Raw genomic sequence first — 20,859 nt, 5'->3', positions numbered from 1 at the left:
ACATGTACCATCTTGTGCATCTGGCTTATGTGGGTCCTGGGGAATCAAGCCTCGAACCAGGGTCCTTAGGCTTCACAGGCAAGCTCTTAACCACTAAATCATATCTCTAGCCCAAGAATGTTTTTTTTTTGTTTTTGTTTTTGTTTTTGTTTTTCGAGGTAGGGTCTCACTCTGGTCCAGGCTGACCTGGAATTAACTCTGTCATCTCAGGGTGGCCTTGAACTCATGGCAATCCTCCTACCTCTGCCTCCCGAGTGCTGGGATTAAAGGCATGTGCCACCACGCCCGGCTCCAAGAATGTTTTTAATATATTTTATTTATTTATTTGGGAAGGGGAGAGGGAGAGAATGGGCGTGCCAGGGCCTCTAGCCACTGCATACAAGCTCCACATTCATGCACCACCTTGCACATCTGGCTTTACCTGGGTACTAGGGAATCAACCTGGGTCCTTTGGCTTTGCAGGCAAGCACGTTGACACTGAGCCATCTCTCCAGCCCGAATAAAAAATTTTTTTAAAAAATATTTTATTATTTATTTGTTTGACAGAGAAAGAGGGAGAGAAAGAATGGGTGCACCAGGGCCTCCAGCTACCGCAAACGAATTCCAGACGCATGCGCCCGCTCGTGCATCTGGCTAGCGTGGGTCCTGGGGAATCGAACCTGGGTCCTTAGGCTTTGCAGGCAGATGCCTTAACTGCTAAGCCATCCCTCCAGCCCGAATAAAAATATTTTTTTAAAAAATGTTATCTCTCAGGCTGGGGAGATGGCTCAGTGGCGAAAGGTGCTTGATTGCAAAACTTTCTGGCCCAGGGTCCAATTCCCCAGTACCCACAAAAAGCCAGATACACGGCACATATGTCTGGAGTTCTCGTCGTGGCAAGAGGCCCTAGTGTGCTATACGCTCACTCTTTCTTTCTCTCTCTCTCTGCTTTCAAATCAACAAATAAAAGTACAAATATCCATTTCTCCTCCCACACTTGATTTTTAAATTTTCACTGGTGTGCGAGTGTAGGAAACACGTGCCAGAGCGCATGTGTGGCAGTCAGTCAGAGGACAACTTTTTCGGGTCAGTCCTCACCTTCTACCTCATCTGAGCGAGGGTCTCTCGTTCGCGCTGCTGTTCAGCGCTACACGTACCAGGCTAGTTGGTCTGTGAGCATCCGGGAAGTTCTCCCGTCTCTGTCTCCCGTCTCACTGTTAGCAGTTCTGGGACTACAGAGCCCTCTCCATCTCCTGGCCTTTACACAGGACTAGGGAATCAGACCCAGGTACCTAAGCTTGTGTGGCCAGTGCTTTATCCACTGAGCAGTCTCCCCTAGCCTCATTTTTTTGAAAAAAAATTTTTGTTTATTTTTATTTATTTATTTGATAGGAACAGACAGACACAGAGAGAAAGAGACAGAGAGAGAGAGAGAATGGGTGCGCCAGGGCCTCCAGCCACTGCAAACGAACTCCAGACACATGTGCACCTTGTGCATCTGACTAACGTGGGTCCTGGGGAATCGAGCCTCGAACCGGGGTCCTTAGGCTTCACAGGCAAGTGCTTAACCGCTAAGCCATCTCTCCCGTTCCCAGCCTCCTTTCTTGATTTTTTTTTTTTTCAAGGTAGGGTCTCACTCTAGCCCAGGCTGACCTGTAATTCACTATGTAGTCTCTGGGTGGCCTTGAACTCATGGCGATCTTCCTACCTCTGCCTCCCGAGTGCTGGGATTAAAGCTGTACACCACCACGGCTGGGCTTTTGATTTTATTTATTTATTTATTTATTTGAGACAATGAGAGAGAAAGAGGCAAAGACAGAGAGAAAGAGAGAGAGAGAGAGAGAGAGAGAGGGAGGAGAGAGGAAAAGAATGGGTTCATCAGGGCTTCCAGCCACTGCAAATGAACTCCAGATGCATGTGCCACCTTGTGCATCTGGCTTATGTGGGTCCTTGGGAATCGAACCGAGTTCCTTTGGCTTTGCAGGTAAATGACTTAACCGCTAAGCCATCTCTCCAGCCCTTGATATATATATATATTTTATTTTTATTTATTTATTTATTTATTTTTTTGAGGTAGGGTCTCATCCTAGCACAGGCTGACCTGGTAATCACTCTGTATTCTCAGGGTGGCCTCCAACTCAGGACAATCCTCCTACCTCTGCCTCCTGAGTGCTTGAATTAAAGGCATATGCCACCACACCCTGGTCTTGATTTTTTTCAATGGGGTCTTCCTCTATAGTTCAAACTGGCCTTGAATTCCTGCCTCAGCTTCCTGAGTGCTGGGATGACAGGTGTGATTGAGCCTCCATGCCCCAGCTTCATTTCCCTCGATGGTTAGATTTCCTTCCCTTATTTTACTACCCAGAATGCACACACGGAGGTAGGAGGTGGCTCTGTGGGTAAAATGTTTGCCATGCGAGCATGGCGACCTGAGTTCAGACCCCCAGCACCCCTGTAAGCTAGACTTGGCGGTGTGGCCATTACCCCAGTACTGAGAGGGCCCCCAGGACCTGCGGGCTAGCTAGTCTGGCCCAGTCAGTGAGCTCTAGAACAACAAGAGACGCTGTCTCAACAGCAGTGTTGGGGGCTGGCTCAGTGGATGAAGTGCTTGTTGTTCAACTCTTGAGTACACAAGTTCATATCCCCAGACCCCATGTGAGAACCTGAAGTCATGCTGGGGAGATATGGCTTAGCAGTTACGGCACTTGCCTGTGAAGCCCAGGGACCCATGTTCAGCTCTCCAGATCCCATGCAAGCCAGACACTCAAGGTGATGCAAGGTCGCACATGCACACAGGTGGCGCATATTTAGTGTTTGATTACAGTGGCTGGAGGCCCTGGCATGCCAATTCTCCCTCCCTCACTCTGTCTCTCTCTCACACATAAAAAAAAAAAAATGGTGGTCTTCTGTAATCCCAGCATACTGACAGCGGTTAAGGCACTTTCCTGCGAAGCCAAAGGATCCAGGTTCAATTTCCCCAGGACTCACATAAGCCAGATGCACAAGGTGACACACGTGTCTGGAGTTCATTTACAGCAGCTAGAGGCCCTAGTACGTCCATTCTCTCCTCTCCCTTCCCTTCTCTGGTAATAAATAAATAAATAAATAAATAAATAAATAAATAAATAAATAAATTTTTAAAAAGTATAGCTAGGCATGGTGGCACATGCCTTTAATCCCAGCACTAGGGATGCAGAGGTAGGAGGTTCAAAGCCAGCCTGAGACTACATGGTGAATTCCAAGTCTGCCTGGGCTGGAGCGAAATCTTACCTCAAAATGCCAAACAAAACAAAAGTACTCAGGAGGATGCCTGAAGGTAACATGCAAATAACCACATCATTTTTGTTTTAAGTATGCCATTTTTATCGGGACTTGAACATTTTTGAATTCTGGCATTCCTGGGGACCCTGGCAGGGATCTTAGAGCAAATCTCAAGGGACAACCGTGCTTTTCAATCAGCCCACCCTGCCAGCAGGAAGTAATGCACCTTGTCCACTGACGTCTCACAAACACCGAAGGTCGTACACTTACAGTAATACCTTGAGGCCCAGAGAGATGGCTTAGTGATTAAACGCTTGCCTGTGAAGCCTAAGGGCCCCAGTTCAAGGCTTGATTCTCCAGGACCCATGTCAGTCAGATGCACAAGGTGGCGCATGCGTCTGGAGTTCGTTTGCAGTGGCTGGAACCCCTGATGCACCCATGCTCTCTCTCTCTCTGCCTCTTTTTTTCTCTGTTGCTCTCAAACAAATAAACAAAAATAAACAAAAGTTTAAAATAATACCTCAAGGCCCCTTCAACGTGCACTGCTTAACTGGTATGGGGAAGGCATGTTTGTGTGTGTGACTTCTTCCCCCGGGACACGCATGCCGCCATCCTCTGTGAGCATGACTTGGGGGATCCAGCACCAAGGACCCCCCAGCCTCAGTCCCATGATGCTGAGGCACCCACCCCAGCCAGCTGTGGGGTCCAGAGCTGTTTCCACGGTGCTTTGGTGCAGATCAGAACAGGCTGCCCTCTCTGGGAGGCTGCAGCTGTCCACCCATGGCCTGCATGGGTGGGGGGAGCTTCAGACCTTCGGGAGCCGCAGAGGGGGGGCAGTGGTACTTTTCCGTTCTCCCGTGGGGCCCCTGCCAGCGTCCACCCCAGCCTCACCTTTGCAGTGCTTGCCGTCCCCCGTGTAGCCCGACTTGCAGATGCACTTGTACGACCGCGGGGTGTTCTGGCAGATGGCATCGATGTGGCAGTGGTCAGTCCCTTCCACACACTCATCCACATCTGGCAGGGGCAGAGGGGCACACATGAGACTGTCTGTCAGTGCCACTCAAGTCAGGGGTCCTTGAAGGCGGGTTTCCCAAGACCACGATCCCTTCTCCTTTAAGGCAGAGCCAGGGTACCCCCAGAGGCGCTCTCCCACATTCCTCTGTCACTTCAGGAGTTCAGAAAGGACTCTCAAAGACACCTAATCCACAATGACAGTTAAACTGTCCTTTGAAACACTTGATGTAAACAACAAAACCTCCTGAGACTGGATAGTACGGCTCAAAGGGATTAGATGCAACGAATGAATTGGTTTACCTTTCTTACCAGGACACTTGGAGGGAGGGGAAAAAGGAAAGACACGGGGACAGTAGCCTCTGGGAAGATGGCAATGACCAGCGGTCAGTCACTAGTCGTTTTCCTCTTTCTTTTTTTCAATATAGGGTCTTAATCTAGCTCAGGCTGTCCTGGGATTCACTATGTAGTCTCAGGGTGGTCCCCGAACTCACGGTGATCCTCCTACCTCTGCCTTCCCAAATGCTGGGATTAAAGGTGTGCATCACCATGCCCAGCTTTTATTTATTTATTTAATTATTTATTTACTTATTTATGTATTTTATTTGAGAGTGACGCAGAGACAGAGAAAGAGGCAGATAGAGAGAGAGAGAATGGGTGCGCCAGGGCCTCCAGCCACTACAAATGAACTCCAGACGCGTGTGCCCCCTTTGTGCATCTGGCTAACATGGGTCCTGGGGAATCGAGCCTCAAACTGGGGTCCTTAGGCTTCACAGGCAAGCGTTTAACCGCTAAGCCATCTTTCCAGCCCAGCTTTTTTTTTTTTAATTTTATTTATTTATTTGTAATGAGAGAGAGAGAGAGAGAGGAGAGAGACAGACAGAGAGAATGGACTCTCCAGGGCCTCCAGCCTCTGCAAATTGACGCCAGATGCATGCACCTCCATGTGCATCTGGCTTTACATGGATACTGGGAAAGCGAACCTGGGTCATTAGGCTTTGCAGGCAAGGGCCTTAGCCACTGAGCCATCTTTCCAGCCCCCCTTTTTTGGAGACAAGGTCTCATGTAGTCCATAGTATATGATATGCGTCTGAGGATGACCCTGAATTTCTTTCTGCTCCTCCTGCCTTCACCTCTCAAGCGCTAGGGTTACAGGTGTGTGCCTCCATGCCTGACTGGTCACTGGTAATTACAGGGAGAAAGGGAGGTGGGCACCCGTGCAATGCTCATCTGCTTCACAGCTCTACTTTATTATGTATTTATTTATTGTATTTTTTGAGGTAGTGTCTCACTAGTCCAGGCGGACCTGGAATTCACTCTGTAGTCTCAGGGTGGCCTCGAACTCACAGTGATCCTCCTACCTCTGCCTCCCGAGTGCTGGGATTAAAGGCGTGCGCCACCACGCCCGGCCCCACAGCTCTACTTTAGAAGAGACGTGCCTCGCCGGGTATGCGGTGCGCACCTGCGATCCCAGCGCTGGGGAGGACTGCGAGTCCAGGCTGGCCTGTGCTCCACCGTGAGACTCTCAAGAACAATGACAGCGCAGGCCTCCTCCTGCCAGACCTCCGTGACATTGAGAAGATTCAGAGGGGCGAAGTTCCCTCAGGAAAGATTTTCCTTGGCCTCTGTTCTGCCAGCGAGGAGGGAACAGGAGTTGTCAGGTATTGGTACCAGCAACCTGAAAAGGCTGGAAAGTGCAGCCCTCTCAGTTCTCCTGCTGACCCGGGTAAGCCCACCCACCTCTGCACCTCACCTCCTTTCTTTAGCCCAAGGTGTTCCCTCTGGCAGGTGTGACACACAGACAGCTGTGCTAAAGAAAGGGGCCCCTCTACCCCGGGCAAGAATGAGGGCGAGGGCTGGAGAGATGGCTCAGCGGTTAAGGCGTTTGCCTGCGAAGCCTAAGGACCCAGGTTCCACCCTCCAGGTCCCATGTAAGCCAGACGCACAAGGTGACACAAGCACACAAGTTTGCACATGCACATGAGGTGGCGCACGCGTCTGGAGTGCCACTGCAGTGGCTGGGGATCCTGGCACACCAATTCTCTCTCTCCCTCTCTCTCTCTCCCCTAAAATAGGTCAGCCTGTTAGGCTTGCCTCAAAAAAAAAAAAAAAAAAAAAAAAGCCGGGCATGGTGGTGCATGCTTTTAATCCCATCACTTAGAAGGCAGAGGTAGGGGGGCTGCTGTGAGTTCGAGGCCACCCTGAGACTACAGAGTGAATTTCAGGTCAGCCTGGGCTAGAGTGAGGCCCTACTATGAAAAAACAATAGAAAAAGAAAAGAGTGTGGCTAAGAAAGGATCTGAGAAAGGGTGGGGATGAGGCTATAGCTCAGTGGTAGCAGGCTTGCCTTAGCACGCATGAAGCCTTGGGTTCAATCCCCAGCACTGTATGAACCAGGAATGCTGGTGCATGCCTGTGACTCCAGCTCTCTGGAGGTGGAGGCAGGAGGATGAGAAGCTCAAGGTCATCCTTGACTCCAGAGCAAGTTCCAAGCCAGCCTGGAATACATGAGGCCCAGTCAAAAAGGGACAGAGTGGGGCTGGAGAGATGGCTCAGTGGTTAAGGCGTTTGCTTGCAAAGCTTGACAGCCCTGGTTCGATTCCCCAGTACCCACATAAAGCCACATGTACAAAGTAGTGCATGTGTCTGGAGTTCATCTGCAGTGGCAGGAGGTCCTGGTGCACCCAATGTCTCTCCTTCTCCCCTCCCTCCCGCACATCTCCTTGCAAAGAAATAAAAAAAGGGACAGAGGGAAGTAAGAGTGGAAGGGAGGAAGGAAAAGAAAGGAAGGAAGAGCCAGGGAAAGTCTCTCAGGGGTGTACCACAGTGCCATAAAGCTGAACACGATGTCATCTCATTGACATTGCCTGTGGAAGGTGTTACACTCAGTCCAAAGGACGGACAGGTGACAGGAGCAGGAAGTGGTGGTTGTCACGTGTAAGAGAAGTAAGGTGAGGGCTGCACAGCACAGCCAACTCCTCCAGATGCCCAAGGACCCCAAAATGGTCACCCAGCCTGGACTGGGGCCTGACAGTCAGTTTTGTAAAGCTTCTAAGTGATTGTAAGTATAACAAAGGTTGAGAATTTTGTTTATAGGGATGATCTGAGGAGGAAGAGACTATATTTAACCTGTGGACCAGAAACACAAAGATAGCAAATGATTAGCAACCAGCCCATAAGATACTTGGGGATTTATTTATTTATTTATTTATTTATTTATTTATTTATTTGCAAGGAGAGAGAGAGAGGAGAGAATGTACCCCAGGATCTCTAGCCACTGCAAACAAACTCCAGATACATGCACCACTTTGTGCATCTGGCTTTTCATGGGTACAAAGGAATCAAACCTGGGTCATTAGGCTTTGCAGGCAAACTCCTTAACCACTGAGCAATCTCTCCAGCCCAAGAGTTGGGATTTGAAAGCACGACAATCTGACTTCCAAGTATGATCTATGGGTTTTGTTATAATGCAGAGTCTCAGGCCTTACCACAGCTCCGTGCATCCAGATTAAGGTGTCTGATGCATTTGTACTGACTGAATGGATGAGCTGACCAGAAATTCCTCCAGTTTATAGACACGAGCCTTACATCCAAACAGTTATTTGTTCCCTATTCTGATAACTTCAAGAAACACTAGGATCAGGGCTGGAGAGATGGCTTAGCGGTTAAGCGCTTGCCTGTGAAGCCTAAGGACCCCGGTTCGAGGCTCAATTCCCCAGGACCCACGTTAGCCAGATGCACAAGGGGTGCACACATCTGGAGTTCCTTTGCAGTGGCTGGAGGCCCTGGCGTGCCCATTCTCTCTCTCTCTATCTGCCTTTTTCTCTGTCTGTCGCTCTCAAATAAATTAAAAAAAGAAAGAAAGAAAGAAAGAAAGAAAGAAAGAAAGAAAGAACGAAAGACCAGGGTCAGGTCTTAAGTCTATGGCTGAGAACTGAAACCGGAAGAGCCGCAAACACCCCGTGTCCATCTTTCAGCTCTGCTCAGCTCTGCACTCTACCCTGCAGCCACCCATCACGCCTGGCAAGTCTTCCAGGGTCTTTTTTATTTTTATTTATTTATTTTTGGTTTTTTGAGGTAGGGTTTCGCTCTAGCCCAGGCTGGCCTGGAATTCACTATGTCGTCTCAGGCTGGCCTCAAACTCACGTTGATTTTCCTACCTCTGCCTCCCCAGTGCTGGGATTAAAGGCATGTGCGCCACCACGCCCGGGCTTTTTCTTACTTTTGATCTTTAGATCTCTCTACAGCAGGGGAGATGCCGCCTCATGAGAGGCATGAACAGTTGATGAGATTAACTTGTATAAAGTGCCTAATAAAGTGTCTGGGTAGACAGGAGGTTCCAGATGCCAGCCCTGGGAAGTGTGAAATCACAGCTCAGACCACAAGTGACCTACGGCCATGCTGTCCATTGTGGTAGTAGCCACCAGCCTTTTGTGGTTATTTAAATTAATATAAAATTCAGCTCCTGAGCTGTATTAGCCACAGGCCCAATTTTCACAGCAGACAACACAATACAAAACAATTCCAACATCACGGGGGGGGGGTAGGGGGGTGTCTATGGGCCAGGCTTGCTCTAGTTCTGTGTAAGGAATACCCCTGGGTCCTGCCCAGCAACAAAGGGACTCCACTGGAAGCCCCTCCCTGGGGCCATCTTCAGGGAGTCTGTCCAGGTCGGCTGGGGCTTCTGGCACCGGGCTCTCTGAGCTCCCAGCTCGTCCCTTTACCTCCCAGCGCCAGGGCTGGTGGCGAAGCAGGCTTCCGGCCTTTCGACCTCTCCAGCCATGGGCTTTTCCCCACGGCGCCCCTGTCGCCCTCACAGCCCTTCTCACAGAGCTAACCCCTCACGCCACGGCGATTCCTTCAGCGACTCGGAACCACTGCCTGTGCACACTCGTTCTGCACACCCGCGTGAGGTGAGGTGCAGCCTCTGGCACGGTGCCCGGCTTCCCGAGTCTGACCTGGAATCGGTGAGCCCTGTTTCTGGAACGTCCCTGGTCCTGGGCGGGGGTCACTTCCAGCTCCCACCGAGCCGCTCTGCTGGTAGGCGGAAGCCGCCTCGTGCTGGGCGCCTGTTCAACGGTTTGCCTGAAATCTTCTGCAATCTAAAGCAGGCGGAGAGGGCTGGAGAGATGGCTTAGCCGCTAAGGCTCTTGCCTGCAAAGGCTAAGGACTCGTGTTAGACTTTCCAGGTCCCACGTAAGCCAGAGGCACAGTGACACAAGTGCGCAAGGCCACGTGTGCCCACAAGAGGACACACGCATCTGGAGTTTGATTGCAGTGGCTAGAGGCCCTGGCACGCCAATTCTTTTGCTCTCATGGAAAAAAAAAAGTTGGGCATGGTGGCGCACGTCTTTAATCCCAGCACTCAGTAGAAGGATCACCATGAGTTCAAGGCCACCCTGGGACTACATAGTGAATTCCAGGTCAGCCTGAGCTAGAGTGAGACCTTATCTTGAAAAAAAAAAAAAAAAAGAAAAAGATGGGCTGGAGAGGTAGCTTCGCAGTTGAGGGCTTGCCCATGAAGCCTAAGGACCCAGGTTCAACTCTTCAGATCCTACAGAAGCCAGACACACAAAGGTGAGGCAAGCGCAAAGTCACACATGCCCACTAGGTGGTGCAAGCGTCTGAAGTTCAATTACGGTGGCTGAGGCCTTGGTGTGACAATTATTTCTCCCTCTCTCTCTCTCTTAAAAAAAAAAAAAAAAGAGCCAGATGTGGCGGCGCACGCCTTTAATCCCAGAACTCAGGAGGCAGAGGTAGGATTGCCGTGAGTGCGAGGCCATCCTGAGACTCCATAGTGAATTCCATGTTAGCCTGAGCTAGAGTGAAACCTTACCTTGGAACACCAAAAATAATTAATTAATTAATTAATTAATTTAAAAGGCCAGTCTGTTGGGCTTGCCTCAAAAAAAAAAAAAAAAAAAGGCAGAGAAAGAGTTCAATGCCACCCTGAGACTACAGAGTGATTTCTAGGTCAGTCTGAGCTAGAGTGAGACCCTACCTCGAAAACACAAAAACAAAAGGCAGAGAGCTGTGAGATGGGGCCGTACACATTACACCTAGCAACTTCTCCCTTGGTCGGTCCATTCTTCCAGGACGCCCTCTCATCATGCTTTCCCACCCAGAGCACCTCATGCAGAGGTCGCCATGGTGCCCACGGGCAGTCTCAGCTTAAGCTGTCTTCTTGGGGCACAGTTGTTTACTAGGTTGGAAGCTGGATGATGCCATTGGGTATGGATTGCTTGAGACTGGTGGTCCTCGGGCCTGGCTGCACACTGGAATCTGGGGGCCTCGGAAAGTTGTGGATTTCCAGGTGCCCCTAAACTCTCCAGTCAAGACCTCCATGGTCTCACTGTCTCTCTCACAAATAAATAAAATATATGTATTTAAACGGGGGGGTGGGAGAGCTGGAGAGATGGCTCAGTGGTTAAGAAACTTGCCTGCAAAGCCTAATGGCCTGGGTTCGGTTCCCCAGGACCCACATAAAGCCAGATGTACAATGTGGCACATGCATCTGGATTTCAATTGCAGCAGCTAGAGGCCTTGGCGTGCCCATTCACTCAGTCACTCATTCACTCACTCACCAACTCTCTCTCCTTGAAAATAAATAAATATAGAGCTGGAGAGAAGGCTTAGCGGTTAAGGTGTTTGCCTTCAAAACCAAAGGACACAAGTTTGATTCCCCAGGACCCACATAAGCCAGATGCACAAGGGGGCACATGAATCTGGAGTTCGTTTACAGTTGATGAAGGCCCTGGTGCACCCGTTCTTTCTCTTTCCCTCTTTATATCTCTCTCTCAAATAAAATAAAATAAAAATATTTAAAAAGAGAGGTGCCAGACAGATAGCACAATGGTTAAAGGCGCTTGCTTGAAAAGCCTGCTGACCTGGATTTGGTTCTCCAGTATCCACATAAAGCCAGATGCACAAAGTGGCACATGTATTTGGAATTCATTGACATGCCCATACTCTCTCTCTCTCTGTTTCTCTTTCCTCTTCCTTCCTTCCTTTTTTTTTTTTTTTCGTTTGGTTTTCTGAGGTAGAGTCTCGCTCTAGCCCAGGCTGACCTGGAATTCACTCTGTAGTCTCAGGGTGGCCTTGAACTCACGGCGACCCTCCTACCTCTGCCTCCCGAGTGCTGGGATTAGCTTCCCCCCTCTCTTTCTCTCTCTCTCCCACAAATACATAAGTAAGTAAGTAAGTAAGTAAATAAACAATATTTTTTTAAAATAAAAGACCTCCAGGGTAAGCCCGGGGCTCCTGCCTGTCATTTCCCAGCTCAGGTGATGTTGCCCACGCTGGGAGGGCACTCTGCGGGTGGCAACAAGACTGAGCGGTGGGGAGAAGAGGCTCTCTATGGACGCTGTCAGCTCTAGTGCCAGTGTGGCCGTCGTCTGTGACGTCCAGGGCCAGCTTCAGAGTGGATCTGCTCCTCAGGGGTAACGCAGCGCCTCCTCGTGGGCCGCCGTGAGCACCAGCTGAGTTAATACCCACTAAGTACTGAGCGCCCCAGTGTGGCCACGCAGGAGGCGCTCATGAAGGCTTGCTAGAATCAGTCCCTCCCTCCAGCATCCTCTGGGTCGCTGGCTTCATGCTGCACCAGTGCCCTGGGTTCTCCGAGGCCATGGCTTCGGAATCTTTGCGACATTATTGGCAGAGCTGCACTTACTCATTCACCCAATCTACAAATAGCTAGCCAGGCGCCGGGCTTCAACAGTGAGCAGGTGGGTAGGGCGCGGCTCTCCTACCTACCTGTCAAACAGATGGGCGGGGACGACCTATGTCTGTGGCACTGCCTCAGAGAGGAAGCCTGCTTCTTTTTTGTTTGTTTTTGTTGTTTTTTTGAGGCAGGGTCTCGCTCTAGCTCAGGCTGACCTGGAATTCACTGTGTAGTCTCAGGGTGGCCTCGAACTCCTGGCGATCCTCCTACCTCTGCCTCTGGAGGGCTGAGATTGAAAGGTGTGCGCCGCCACGCTCGGCTAAGTCTGCTTCTTTCCTCTCCTGTGACCCTACAACTGTTCTGGGCAGAGGGGAGTCGTGGAGAGTTTAGTCTGAGGAGTGGGCTGGTAACTTTTCAGTTCTTTGCAGCAATAAGCACATAAAAGCATTCACTTGACGAAAGGGGCTCAAGAGACAGGGGACAGTGAATCAATCATAGGTTCTTGGGCTCCTCCCATGTCAGCTACAGGAGAATTTCTCTCTTACTCAACAGATGGGGCAAGGGAAGCTCAGTGAGATGATCTCAAGAAAAACCGAACGGCCAGTGTGACGTCAGGACTCAGGTGTTCCCCAGTCTTCTAGAAGAGTCTGAGGAAGGGCTCTAGGCCGTGATCACGGCTGCACCTCATCTGGCCCCAGCTCACGCACTTAGCTCAGTTTGGAAGCATCCAGCCGCAAGTTGTGGGATGGAATGGGGCGGAAATGTGGGGGATCCTGGTTGGAGATCAAGAGCCCACAGACCCTGTGAGGCTCTGGGCCTGGGGCTGTAGAGGAGTTCAGGGCGGAGGGGTAGACAGCCGGGGGCAGACGCAGTTGTGAGAAGCACAGGACAGGCGGAGCTGCAGCGGGCAGGTGTCGCTGCCCTTGGATTCACTACTCTGGGGCCAAGCAGCTGGTTAGAAACAAAAACAAACACCAGGGATACAGGTTCCTGCTGTTAACAGCTTCAAACCACCAGAGGAAAACTCCAAATAAATATAATTAGAAACTTGTAAAAACGTCCTCTCTGTAAACCTGCTCCCCAGGGCCTACCCTTTAAGCATCCCACCCCCTTCCACCGCCCTCCCCCCCCCCAACGCCCACATAGCCTGATACCTCACCCAAGCATCCCTTAGTGCCCCCTCCTCAACTTGTGTCTTCCTCCAGCCCAAGAGCCCCGGCCTGGGTCTTTCCTTAGCTTGACCAGGCCTGGATAGCCTCTGGCACAGGGCCCACAGCTGTCGAGGGCCCACAGTCACAGCCACAGGGAAACACCATAGGAAGTCCAAAGCGCCAAGGTGCCCTACTTAGGTAGGATGTTATGTAGCCTTATAGCCAACTGCAACTCCAGGGCTGGGCCTTGGTGTGAAAGGAGGGAGAGAGGACTAGGCTCAGGCTCAATGCACAGGACCTGCGTCGCAGGGAGGAGGCTTAGGGTGTGTGGGACCAAGCTCAGTAGACCCTGGATCCAGCCTTGAGGGCAGTGAGCTCTGCTTCCCAGCTCTCTGGGGGGCACAGACAGAAGCACCCGCCTGTGCCTGAGGGGCTTGTCTCCAGGGACAGACAACCACTTAAGTTCACCGTGCGAACAATCAGGAACGGAGTGCCCCAGGAAACCGAAGTAGGAGAAGAAAGGGGTGCTAGCCATACAACCTAGCCTCAGGCGGGCAGAGTGGGGCACGGCTTGCGTTGGGAGGGCCTGGCATTTAGGTAAGGGACCAAGGGAAGTGTCACTACCCGGCCGCTGTGACTGGAGGAAGGCAGTGAGTGAGCCGGGCAAAGTCTCAGAACTGCAGAGGGCCCCCAGCTAATTTTGACGTGGAAGAGAATTCAGCAATTAGCTCAAAGATACCCTAAGACTACACCTCAAAAGTCACTCCACCCAGCTAACCCCAGCCTGGTATGGATTTGGGAGGAGGAGAGTGGTCATCCATGGTGGACCCCTAAGGCCAGCCATGTATGTCCTTGGTCCATGCTCCTCTTATCCCGTTCACCTCCCAGAGAGCCCTGGGCTGGCTTCTGCCTCCCCTCTCCCCCCGAGGCGAGGCTGAGCAGCCCGCTCCTGTCCCCCGCCGCGGCGCTGCAGGAGCTGTCCCCAGGTCTGGGCCTCCTGTGGGCACTGCCAGCCCCCGAACAGCTCTGCAGTCTCCGGGCCCTGACAGGGTCTCTTTCTTAGGAGCGGTCATGTGCTAGGGGTACGGAGGCCCACACCCGATCACGCTGGGGCTGGGAGGTGGGATAGGGCAAGGACTGGGGTGGGTTCCAGCAGCAAGCTCTCCCACCTCCGTCTTCTCCAGAGGGTCTGGAGCCGCCAGTCCGTTCCCTTCCCCCACCCTCAGTTCAAGTCATTGGACCAAGCCATTCCACTTCTCTCCTTCTCCAACTAAAACAAAACGCACATTGCCCCACTTCCTTTTTCCTCTCACCGGAGAGCTGCACACACACACACACACACACACACGCACACGCGCGTGAGCACGCGCACCCCCTCCCCCGAGTCATGCACATGCATGCTTGCACATTTCACACTCCCTCACACCGGGCCTGGCTCCTTTTACAACAGTTCCGAGTTGCTCACATCTAAAACCGGTTCTCAGGCTCTCAGATTCCAGAGGACAATCTCCTCTGATGAGGACTTTCTGCGGTGATTGTGGCCTCTGTGTCTTCTGGTCCCCTCTGGTCCCCTCTGTCTCGTTCCACCCCGTACAGACCCCAGGCAGGGAGAGGAAGGCGGGGACAACGGAACTGTGTCTGGGCTCCTGGTTCCAGGAGCTCCCTGACATGTCATGTCACCAAAAGGAGTCAAAAGGGCTTCTGAGAATTTTCTAAGTCATCCACCCTTCTGGAATAAAATGGGGACAAGCTTGGGGGGAACTGATTAAAGGTCAGGCTCCAATAGTAGAGTCAGTCAGTCAGTCTGTCTGTCTGCTTGCCTCTTTCCAGTATGGCCTGGACAGGGTGCAGGCGGCCAGCTGCCCGTGGAGCCACCCTCACCCGCTGACACGGTTACGGCTTTCATTTCATATTTTGGAGGGAGGGGCTAGGAGGAACAGTCCCCTCACTGTAAGAGCTGGCCACAGGAGCCGAGGGAAGCAGGAGGGAGAGGAAACAGCCACATTAAAGAGGAAGAGAGGGGTGGGGGTAAAGGAGAGAGAGACATACACCCAGACAGAGACCCGGAGAGACGTCGCGCGGAGACAGAGAGACACTGTTTGAATGGTGCGGCTTGGAAACTCTAAATGGGTGACTTTATCAAAACTCTATCCCTAATGCGAAGTGAAAGCTACCAGGTAAGCGAAAGGGTCAGGCTGGCTGTCCCAGGAGCCCGCCCGCCTGGGGACACATGAGTTCCCCTCCAGGCCCTGAGACCTTTTCATTTGTCTGTAACCTGAGCCCTCTGCCAGGGTTAGGCCTTTAACCCGCTGTCTTCTCACTCCCCCCACCACAAAAAAAAAAAAGTAAGGCAAATTGATGCTTTTAAGTTAACAATTATCTTGGTTATCCAGTCTGTCTACTTTAAGATCCACAGACAAGACACTTGAAAAACCACTCAGAACCGTGTACCCTCCATGCTCCCCCGGTCCCACCATCCTCAGGCTTTCACAGGTGTGAGCCCCATCGGCATCTGTGCTGGGCAATCATCAAGTCACACTAGACACAGCTGCCCAGCTATGTCCCCTGCGAGGGAGGTGGAGATCTTTACACTGACGGCTCCCTTTCCTTGATCCCATCCTCTACCTCAACTCCACATGACTTTATCTTTCCTCCGTGGGGTTTTCTGAGGAAAAGGGACGGGCACAGAGATGTCCCTAGAGGTTCAGTAGCTCCTGGCAAGGGGGGCTTGGCAAGGGCATTCACACTGAAAGTTTGCTTCACTGAAAAGTAGAGGCTTAAGTGAAAGGCACCGCTTTTTGTCACTGATGACAACTGGGAGGTATGTTGAAGGGTGAGGAAGACCTCCCCACAGCCCTCAGCCTCTGGGTCAGCCTGTAAGGCCCTGACCAAATAGTTCTCGTCCTTCCGGAAGTATCTGCCTGCAAAAGCTGGGTCCAAGGACAGCTCTGTAATCCAGCAAACATGTTAGGCAGTCTCTGACGGACAGAGGTTGATGGATTTCCCGAAGGGCAGGGTTGGTGACGAACTTCAATTCTACTGCCCAGCTAGACTCAGGAATCCCAAGGAGGGCAGAAGGAAGATAGGAGAGGATGCTAAGCTAGCCTGGCCTCATCAGAGCAGGTGTAGCCCAGGAGCCAGATCAGCCAAGAGCAAAACAGACTGCACTGGGGTCTCCAAAGCACCCCAGTGAGGTTCCCAATGAAAGAGGGTGCCCCGGAGTACCCTGAAGGGATTCTGACTCCTCCCGCCCCCCCCAGATGGCTTGGCAGCACCTTTCCCTTTAAAGGGGTCTCCATCTGCCCCTGGAACCTCTTTGATAGGTTACCTCCCCTCCCCCCAGTCTCACCAGGCCACTACAGACACCGGCTCCAACTTGAAAGAGGCTCTTATCTTGTCTCTAGATTACTGCATGAAATCTGTTCCTTCCTTCAGACTAAACTCCCCAGCGAATTCCATGTTATGAGTAAGTCAGCACTCACTACAAAAGCCAGCTTTGGTTATGAAAACACAAGCAAATCCACGGTGAGGAGAGGGGCTGCTCCCAGGTTGGGGGTGGCGGTGTAGCTGTCTGGAACCCAGACTGGAGAGGAGGCAGTTTGGGATTGGGAGAGGGTGGGCTTGGGGGCGGGGGGGGGGGGAGGCGCGGGTACTTGACAGCCGAGGGTCTGTAATGTTTGGTTTTGTTAGAGGGCAGGTTGCAGGAGAAGGGGTTTAGTGGAGAAGGCACAGTTTGGGGAGGAGGGGGCAGCGGCGGTGATAGAGGCCCTTCTGTGAACACACTGGGGACCCATCTGGTACAGAGGAGCCTACGACTCTGGACACAGGAACCAGCCGGCCAGACAATCGACTCCCAAGTTCAACTTTCCCTCTGGCCCAGCCACCTCTTCACCCTGGCTGGCTTTCAGGAGCCCCAGGGACAATCGGGAGACTATAACCTCCGGAGGAAAACCTCGGCCGGAGGAATTTTCTTTTTTGTCCATATAAATCTCTTTTGGGTGAGGACACCGTGAGGGGGAGGGGTGCAGCAGGAGGTCAAGGGGGGAGGGGAGGCTGTCTTCAGGGAGCTGTGGGACACTCTAGCCTGGTTTCTGCCAGCACAGCCTTGGGACTGGCCCGGGCAGTGAGCTCGGGGTCAGGGGCTGGGGCGGGAGGGCCTCCCAGTCTCTAATTCCTAGAGGGATCTGTCAGAGTTCCCCAGCCTGGAATTGGACTTTGTTATTTTAATACAATTCTGACCTGGATTTAAATGGAATTGGAAACCCTGGGGCCTTAATAAATAAATATTATGATAAGAAATGAAAGCCATGCGAGACGACGCCCCCCCCCCCATCCCCAAGGCAGAAAATCAACGTTCTTGCCTGACGGGAGTCACAGTTTTGCTTCTCCAGCCCCTACCATCCTGTGAGACACAAGTTGGGTTTTCCATAAAAGATCTTAGTTTTTTTCTTTTCTTTTTTTCTTTAACCTCTCTCCACTGATAAGAACAGCAACTTCGAAATTTCGATCTGACTTTGCATGCGGGGTGCACATGAGGGGAGATTTCTGGAAACTTCATTCCCTAGGTCTCTACAGGCCCTCAACTTTCTGGCAATGTCTGAAGGAAAAAAAAAAAAAAGAAAGAAAGAAAGAAAGAAAAAAAAAAAAACTAGTTCTGTCTGACTTCGCAGGACAAGAAGGAAGCCTTTTCGAAGATGCTAGTTGGGTGGCAAGTGAAGTCTGGCAGAATTCTGAGAAGCCCGGTCCCTTCTTCCCACCGTCCCCCTCCAAACTTCCCACCCATCCCCATCCACTCCGTCCAAGCTTTCCGCGCTGCGCCCAGGGGTCAGTTCCCTGGGGGACGTGTGTGTGGAGGAGAGGGGGGAGGTGGGCACAGGGGGACGGGTCGTGACAGCAAATCCACATTCCGGGCACCTGTCCGGGTTGGGGGCCCCCGGGCAATCTCGTGCCAGCCCTCGGGTGTGCGTGCTGGGGGGTGTTGCTGGGGGCTCCTTCCTTACCTTGTGCAGCTTTGCCGTGCTGGGCAGCGCGGGCGTGGACCAGGAGGACAAGCAGGCAGAGCCCGGGCACGCGCCCCGAGCCCATGGCTGGAGCTCCGGGCGGCGGGGAGGTGGGTGTCGCGGCTCCCCTTGGGGGAGGACCGAAGAGGGTCGGGGAGGAGGGGGGTCCCCGTGCGCCCCCGAGGGGGGAGGGGAGGGTGGCTCTCGGGGCCCGCTGCAGGCTCCGGGGAGGACGCGCTGCAGGACCGGGGCGCCCCGGCGCTGGAGGCTCCCGATGCTGCTGCGGGCAGAGCACGGCGCAGAGGAGCCGGGGGCCACGCCGGCCGCTGCTCGGGCCAATCCCACCCGATGCCCAGCTTCGCCCGGACCGAGCTGCTGCGGCCCGTGAGCGCGCAAGAGCCGGAGCCAGAGGGGGACCTGAGAAAGGGGAGGGGATCGGAGCGCCAGAAACACGCCCTTTCTGCCTCTCTTTCTTCCTCTCGCCTTCTCCCGTCTCCCAGGCTCTGCGTCTCTTTTTCTTCTCCTTTCTCCTCCTCCTCCTCCTCTTTCTCCTCCTCTCTCCTCGCTCCTTTTCGTTTTCTTCCTCCTCCCCCTCCTCCTCCTCCTTCTCCACCACCACCTCCTTTTTTTTTTCTTGTGCCTTTTTTTTTTCTTTCAAAGGGGGCCTCGGCGTGGCGGCCGGAGGCTCCCCCTTGCGCGCCCGGGCGCGGCGGCCCCCTCCCCAGGCTGCCTGCAGGAATTTACAATCCGGCGCTGGGGGAGCGGGGCCCGGTCTCCATGGAGACGGCTTCCCCGGGAGCAGGGAGGTCAGGCGCAGACCGTGCACAATCAATGGATCAATGCAAGCCCCCCCCACCCCCCAGCTCGGCTCCAGACCAAACAGCACTAGGCTCCGGCTGGTTCTCGCTCTCTCTCCCCCTTCACCCCCGCGGAGAGGGTGCGTTCCCCGCGCTCGCACGCCGGGAGGGCCGGGGTGGGGGTTCACCCCCAGGGGCGCAGGTCTGCACAGCTCACCTCCGCTCGGGGAGACAAAGAGGGCGCGAGGTGCTGGCGGGGCTGGGGTAGATGTGGATGCATGGGGTGCACGGAGTTCCAACCACCGCCCGCCCCCACGCACACACACGCAGTCCAACACGCGGGACAGCCGCTTAGCACCTCGAAACAGAGATGGGCCAAGGAACTCGCGTCCTTCTAAATTTGGATCCTCACCTCACTCCCCCCCCTCCACCCCCAACCTCACCCTCTGGACTCACCACTCCCCATGCGTAAATCTCTGAGTCCACTTGGAGGCTTAGGAAGAAAGAGTCCCTCTGTGAAACTGCCAGCTCCGTAGCAGATCCTGTTGGCAAGTCACGGCGTTGGAGGTAGCCCTCTGGGACACCCTACGGCGCAGACAGGAGCGCACGCGCGCATTCTCGCGTGCCCAGTGCAGGGGCAGAAGTCCACTCACAACGACACCTATGTGTGTAGCACAAAGAACTGCCACGCAGCCCCTTACCCTCTGCCCAGGCGGCAAGGGATCTGTTTAAACTAGGGACAAGCTGCTTGAAGGAGTGGGGTTCTCCAGCTATGGGCACTGCCTCTTGACCCCCCTCCATCAGCTCTGTATCTTTTCACCTCGCGCTGGGATGGGGGTGTCAGGCCCCATAGCTCATTTTCTGCAAGGCACAAACCGTTAGAACGCAGACTAGCGTCCCAGAGTACCCAGGAGGAACAGCAAGGAGCAAGCTCTGTGACCCATCCCTCAAACCTTGACATTGGCAGCTGCTATCAGCTGGGGTGGGAGCGGGGGTCGGTCACAGCCTCGCTCTCACCCTGGAGGAAGGCTGAAACCCTTCCTTTCCCAGGGATTGAAGTGAGAAAGTCAGAGGGTGGACAGGCTTTGGGCTTTCTGCTCTGGGATGAACATGCCTCTTGGCAAGTCCCATCTTAAAGGACCTGTTTCCTGTTCTGGAGAATAAGAGGGTGGATCCCCTCGCTGGTGGCGGTGGGAAGAGGGCAGTGCCCTTGGAAAGCCTGGGGGAGAATGCCTTGTGTGATGTTAAAGATGACCGTGGGTAGTCAAGCACATAGGTCATGGGAATGGTGCAGAGGCCGCAGAAAGGTTGGGCCAGATGTTGCCCCCAGGATCCCTTTCCAGCCCTGTCACTCGAATTCTCTTCCTCCTTCATTCCATCAGCAAACCCCTCCTTTTGTAGCAACGCTGGCTGCTGCCACCAATTATGTGGAGGGTTGGAGGGCAAGCGTAAACTTGCCATCCTTTTTTTTTTTTTTTTTTTTTTTTGCCCTAAACACCAGAGGGGTTGGGGTGGGGGAGTGAATTGGAGGTTGCCAGACGGTGTCTGTGATCTTCCGCAGGGGCACAGGGAGACAGCAGAGGAGCCCCAGAGGTGGGGAGGGAGAGACGATTGCCCTCTCTCTCCTTCATTTCACCTCTTCTGCTCTCTGTGGATGTTAACTTGGGCTCCAGGTCCCTGGGGCTGGGGGAGGTGCTGCCATCCCACCTCTAGTCGGTGAGGGCAGGTTATGGGTTTCACTGAGACCTCCTCTTTAATTCAATGTGATTTCCTGGTGCCTCCGAATGTTGCTGTCTCCCTGGCTTTAGGGCGGGGAGCTCAGGTGGGTAGCTCCCCTAAACTCCTGCATATCTGGAAGGCTTGGTTAGGCTTCTTTTACTCTAGTTTCCATCCTGCTACTTTCCCTCGGATCATTTCGGCTTCTCCTTGAGAACCAAGGGAGCGTCTCCTACACATCTGCTCTCTGCCCATTCCCGTGGCGCTCCAGTCTGTCTGTGCCC

The 20,859-nt window shown here is 53.1% G+C and overlaps 1 protein-coding gene across 7 annotated transcripts in view; it reads right to left on the bottom strand.

Annotated features, from left to right (window-relative positions):
- Scube3 (signal peptide, CUB domain and EGF like domain containing 3) overlaps nucleotides 1-19,835 on the bottom strand; it is a 46,013-nt gene extending 26,178 nt beyond the window's left edge. For 4 of the 7 annotated variants that reach the window (XM_045155703.1, XM_045155709.1, XM_045155706.1 and 1 more), the window contains exons 1-2: nucleotides 5,714-5,848; nucleotides 4,132-4,254 (exon numbers count right to left, since the gene is read on the bottom strand). In XM_045155703.1, coding sequence (XP_045011638.1) covers nucleotides 4,132-4,254; nucleotides 5,714-5,825 — 235 coding nt within the window. In that variant the 5' untranslated portion in view covers nucleotides 5,826-5,848. Of the gene's footprint in view, nucleotides 1-4,131; nucleotides 4,255-5,713; nucleotides 5,849-18,062; nucleotides 18,219-19,315; nucleotides 19,402-19,812 lie in introns of those variants that run through there. The other 3 variants (XM_045155705.1, XM_045155707.1, XM_045155704.1) reach the window with 2 other exon arrangements.
- Nucleotides 19,836-20,859: the final 1,024 nt, after the last annotated feature.

Source organism: Jaculus jaculus, chromosome 8 (assembly GCF_020740685.1).
Source record: "Jaculus jaculus isolate mJacJac1 chromosome 8, mJacJac1.mat.Y.cur, whole genome shotgun sequence".
In the NCBI taxonomy this organism is placed as follows: Eukaryota; Metazoa; Chordata; class Mammalia; order Rodentia; family Dipodidae; genus Jaculus; species Jaculus jaculus.
This window is presented reverse-complemented; position numbering and strand designations above follow the sequence as displayed.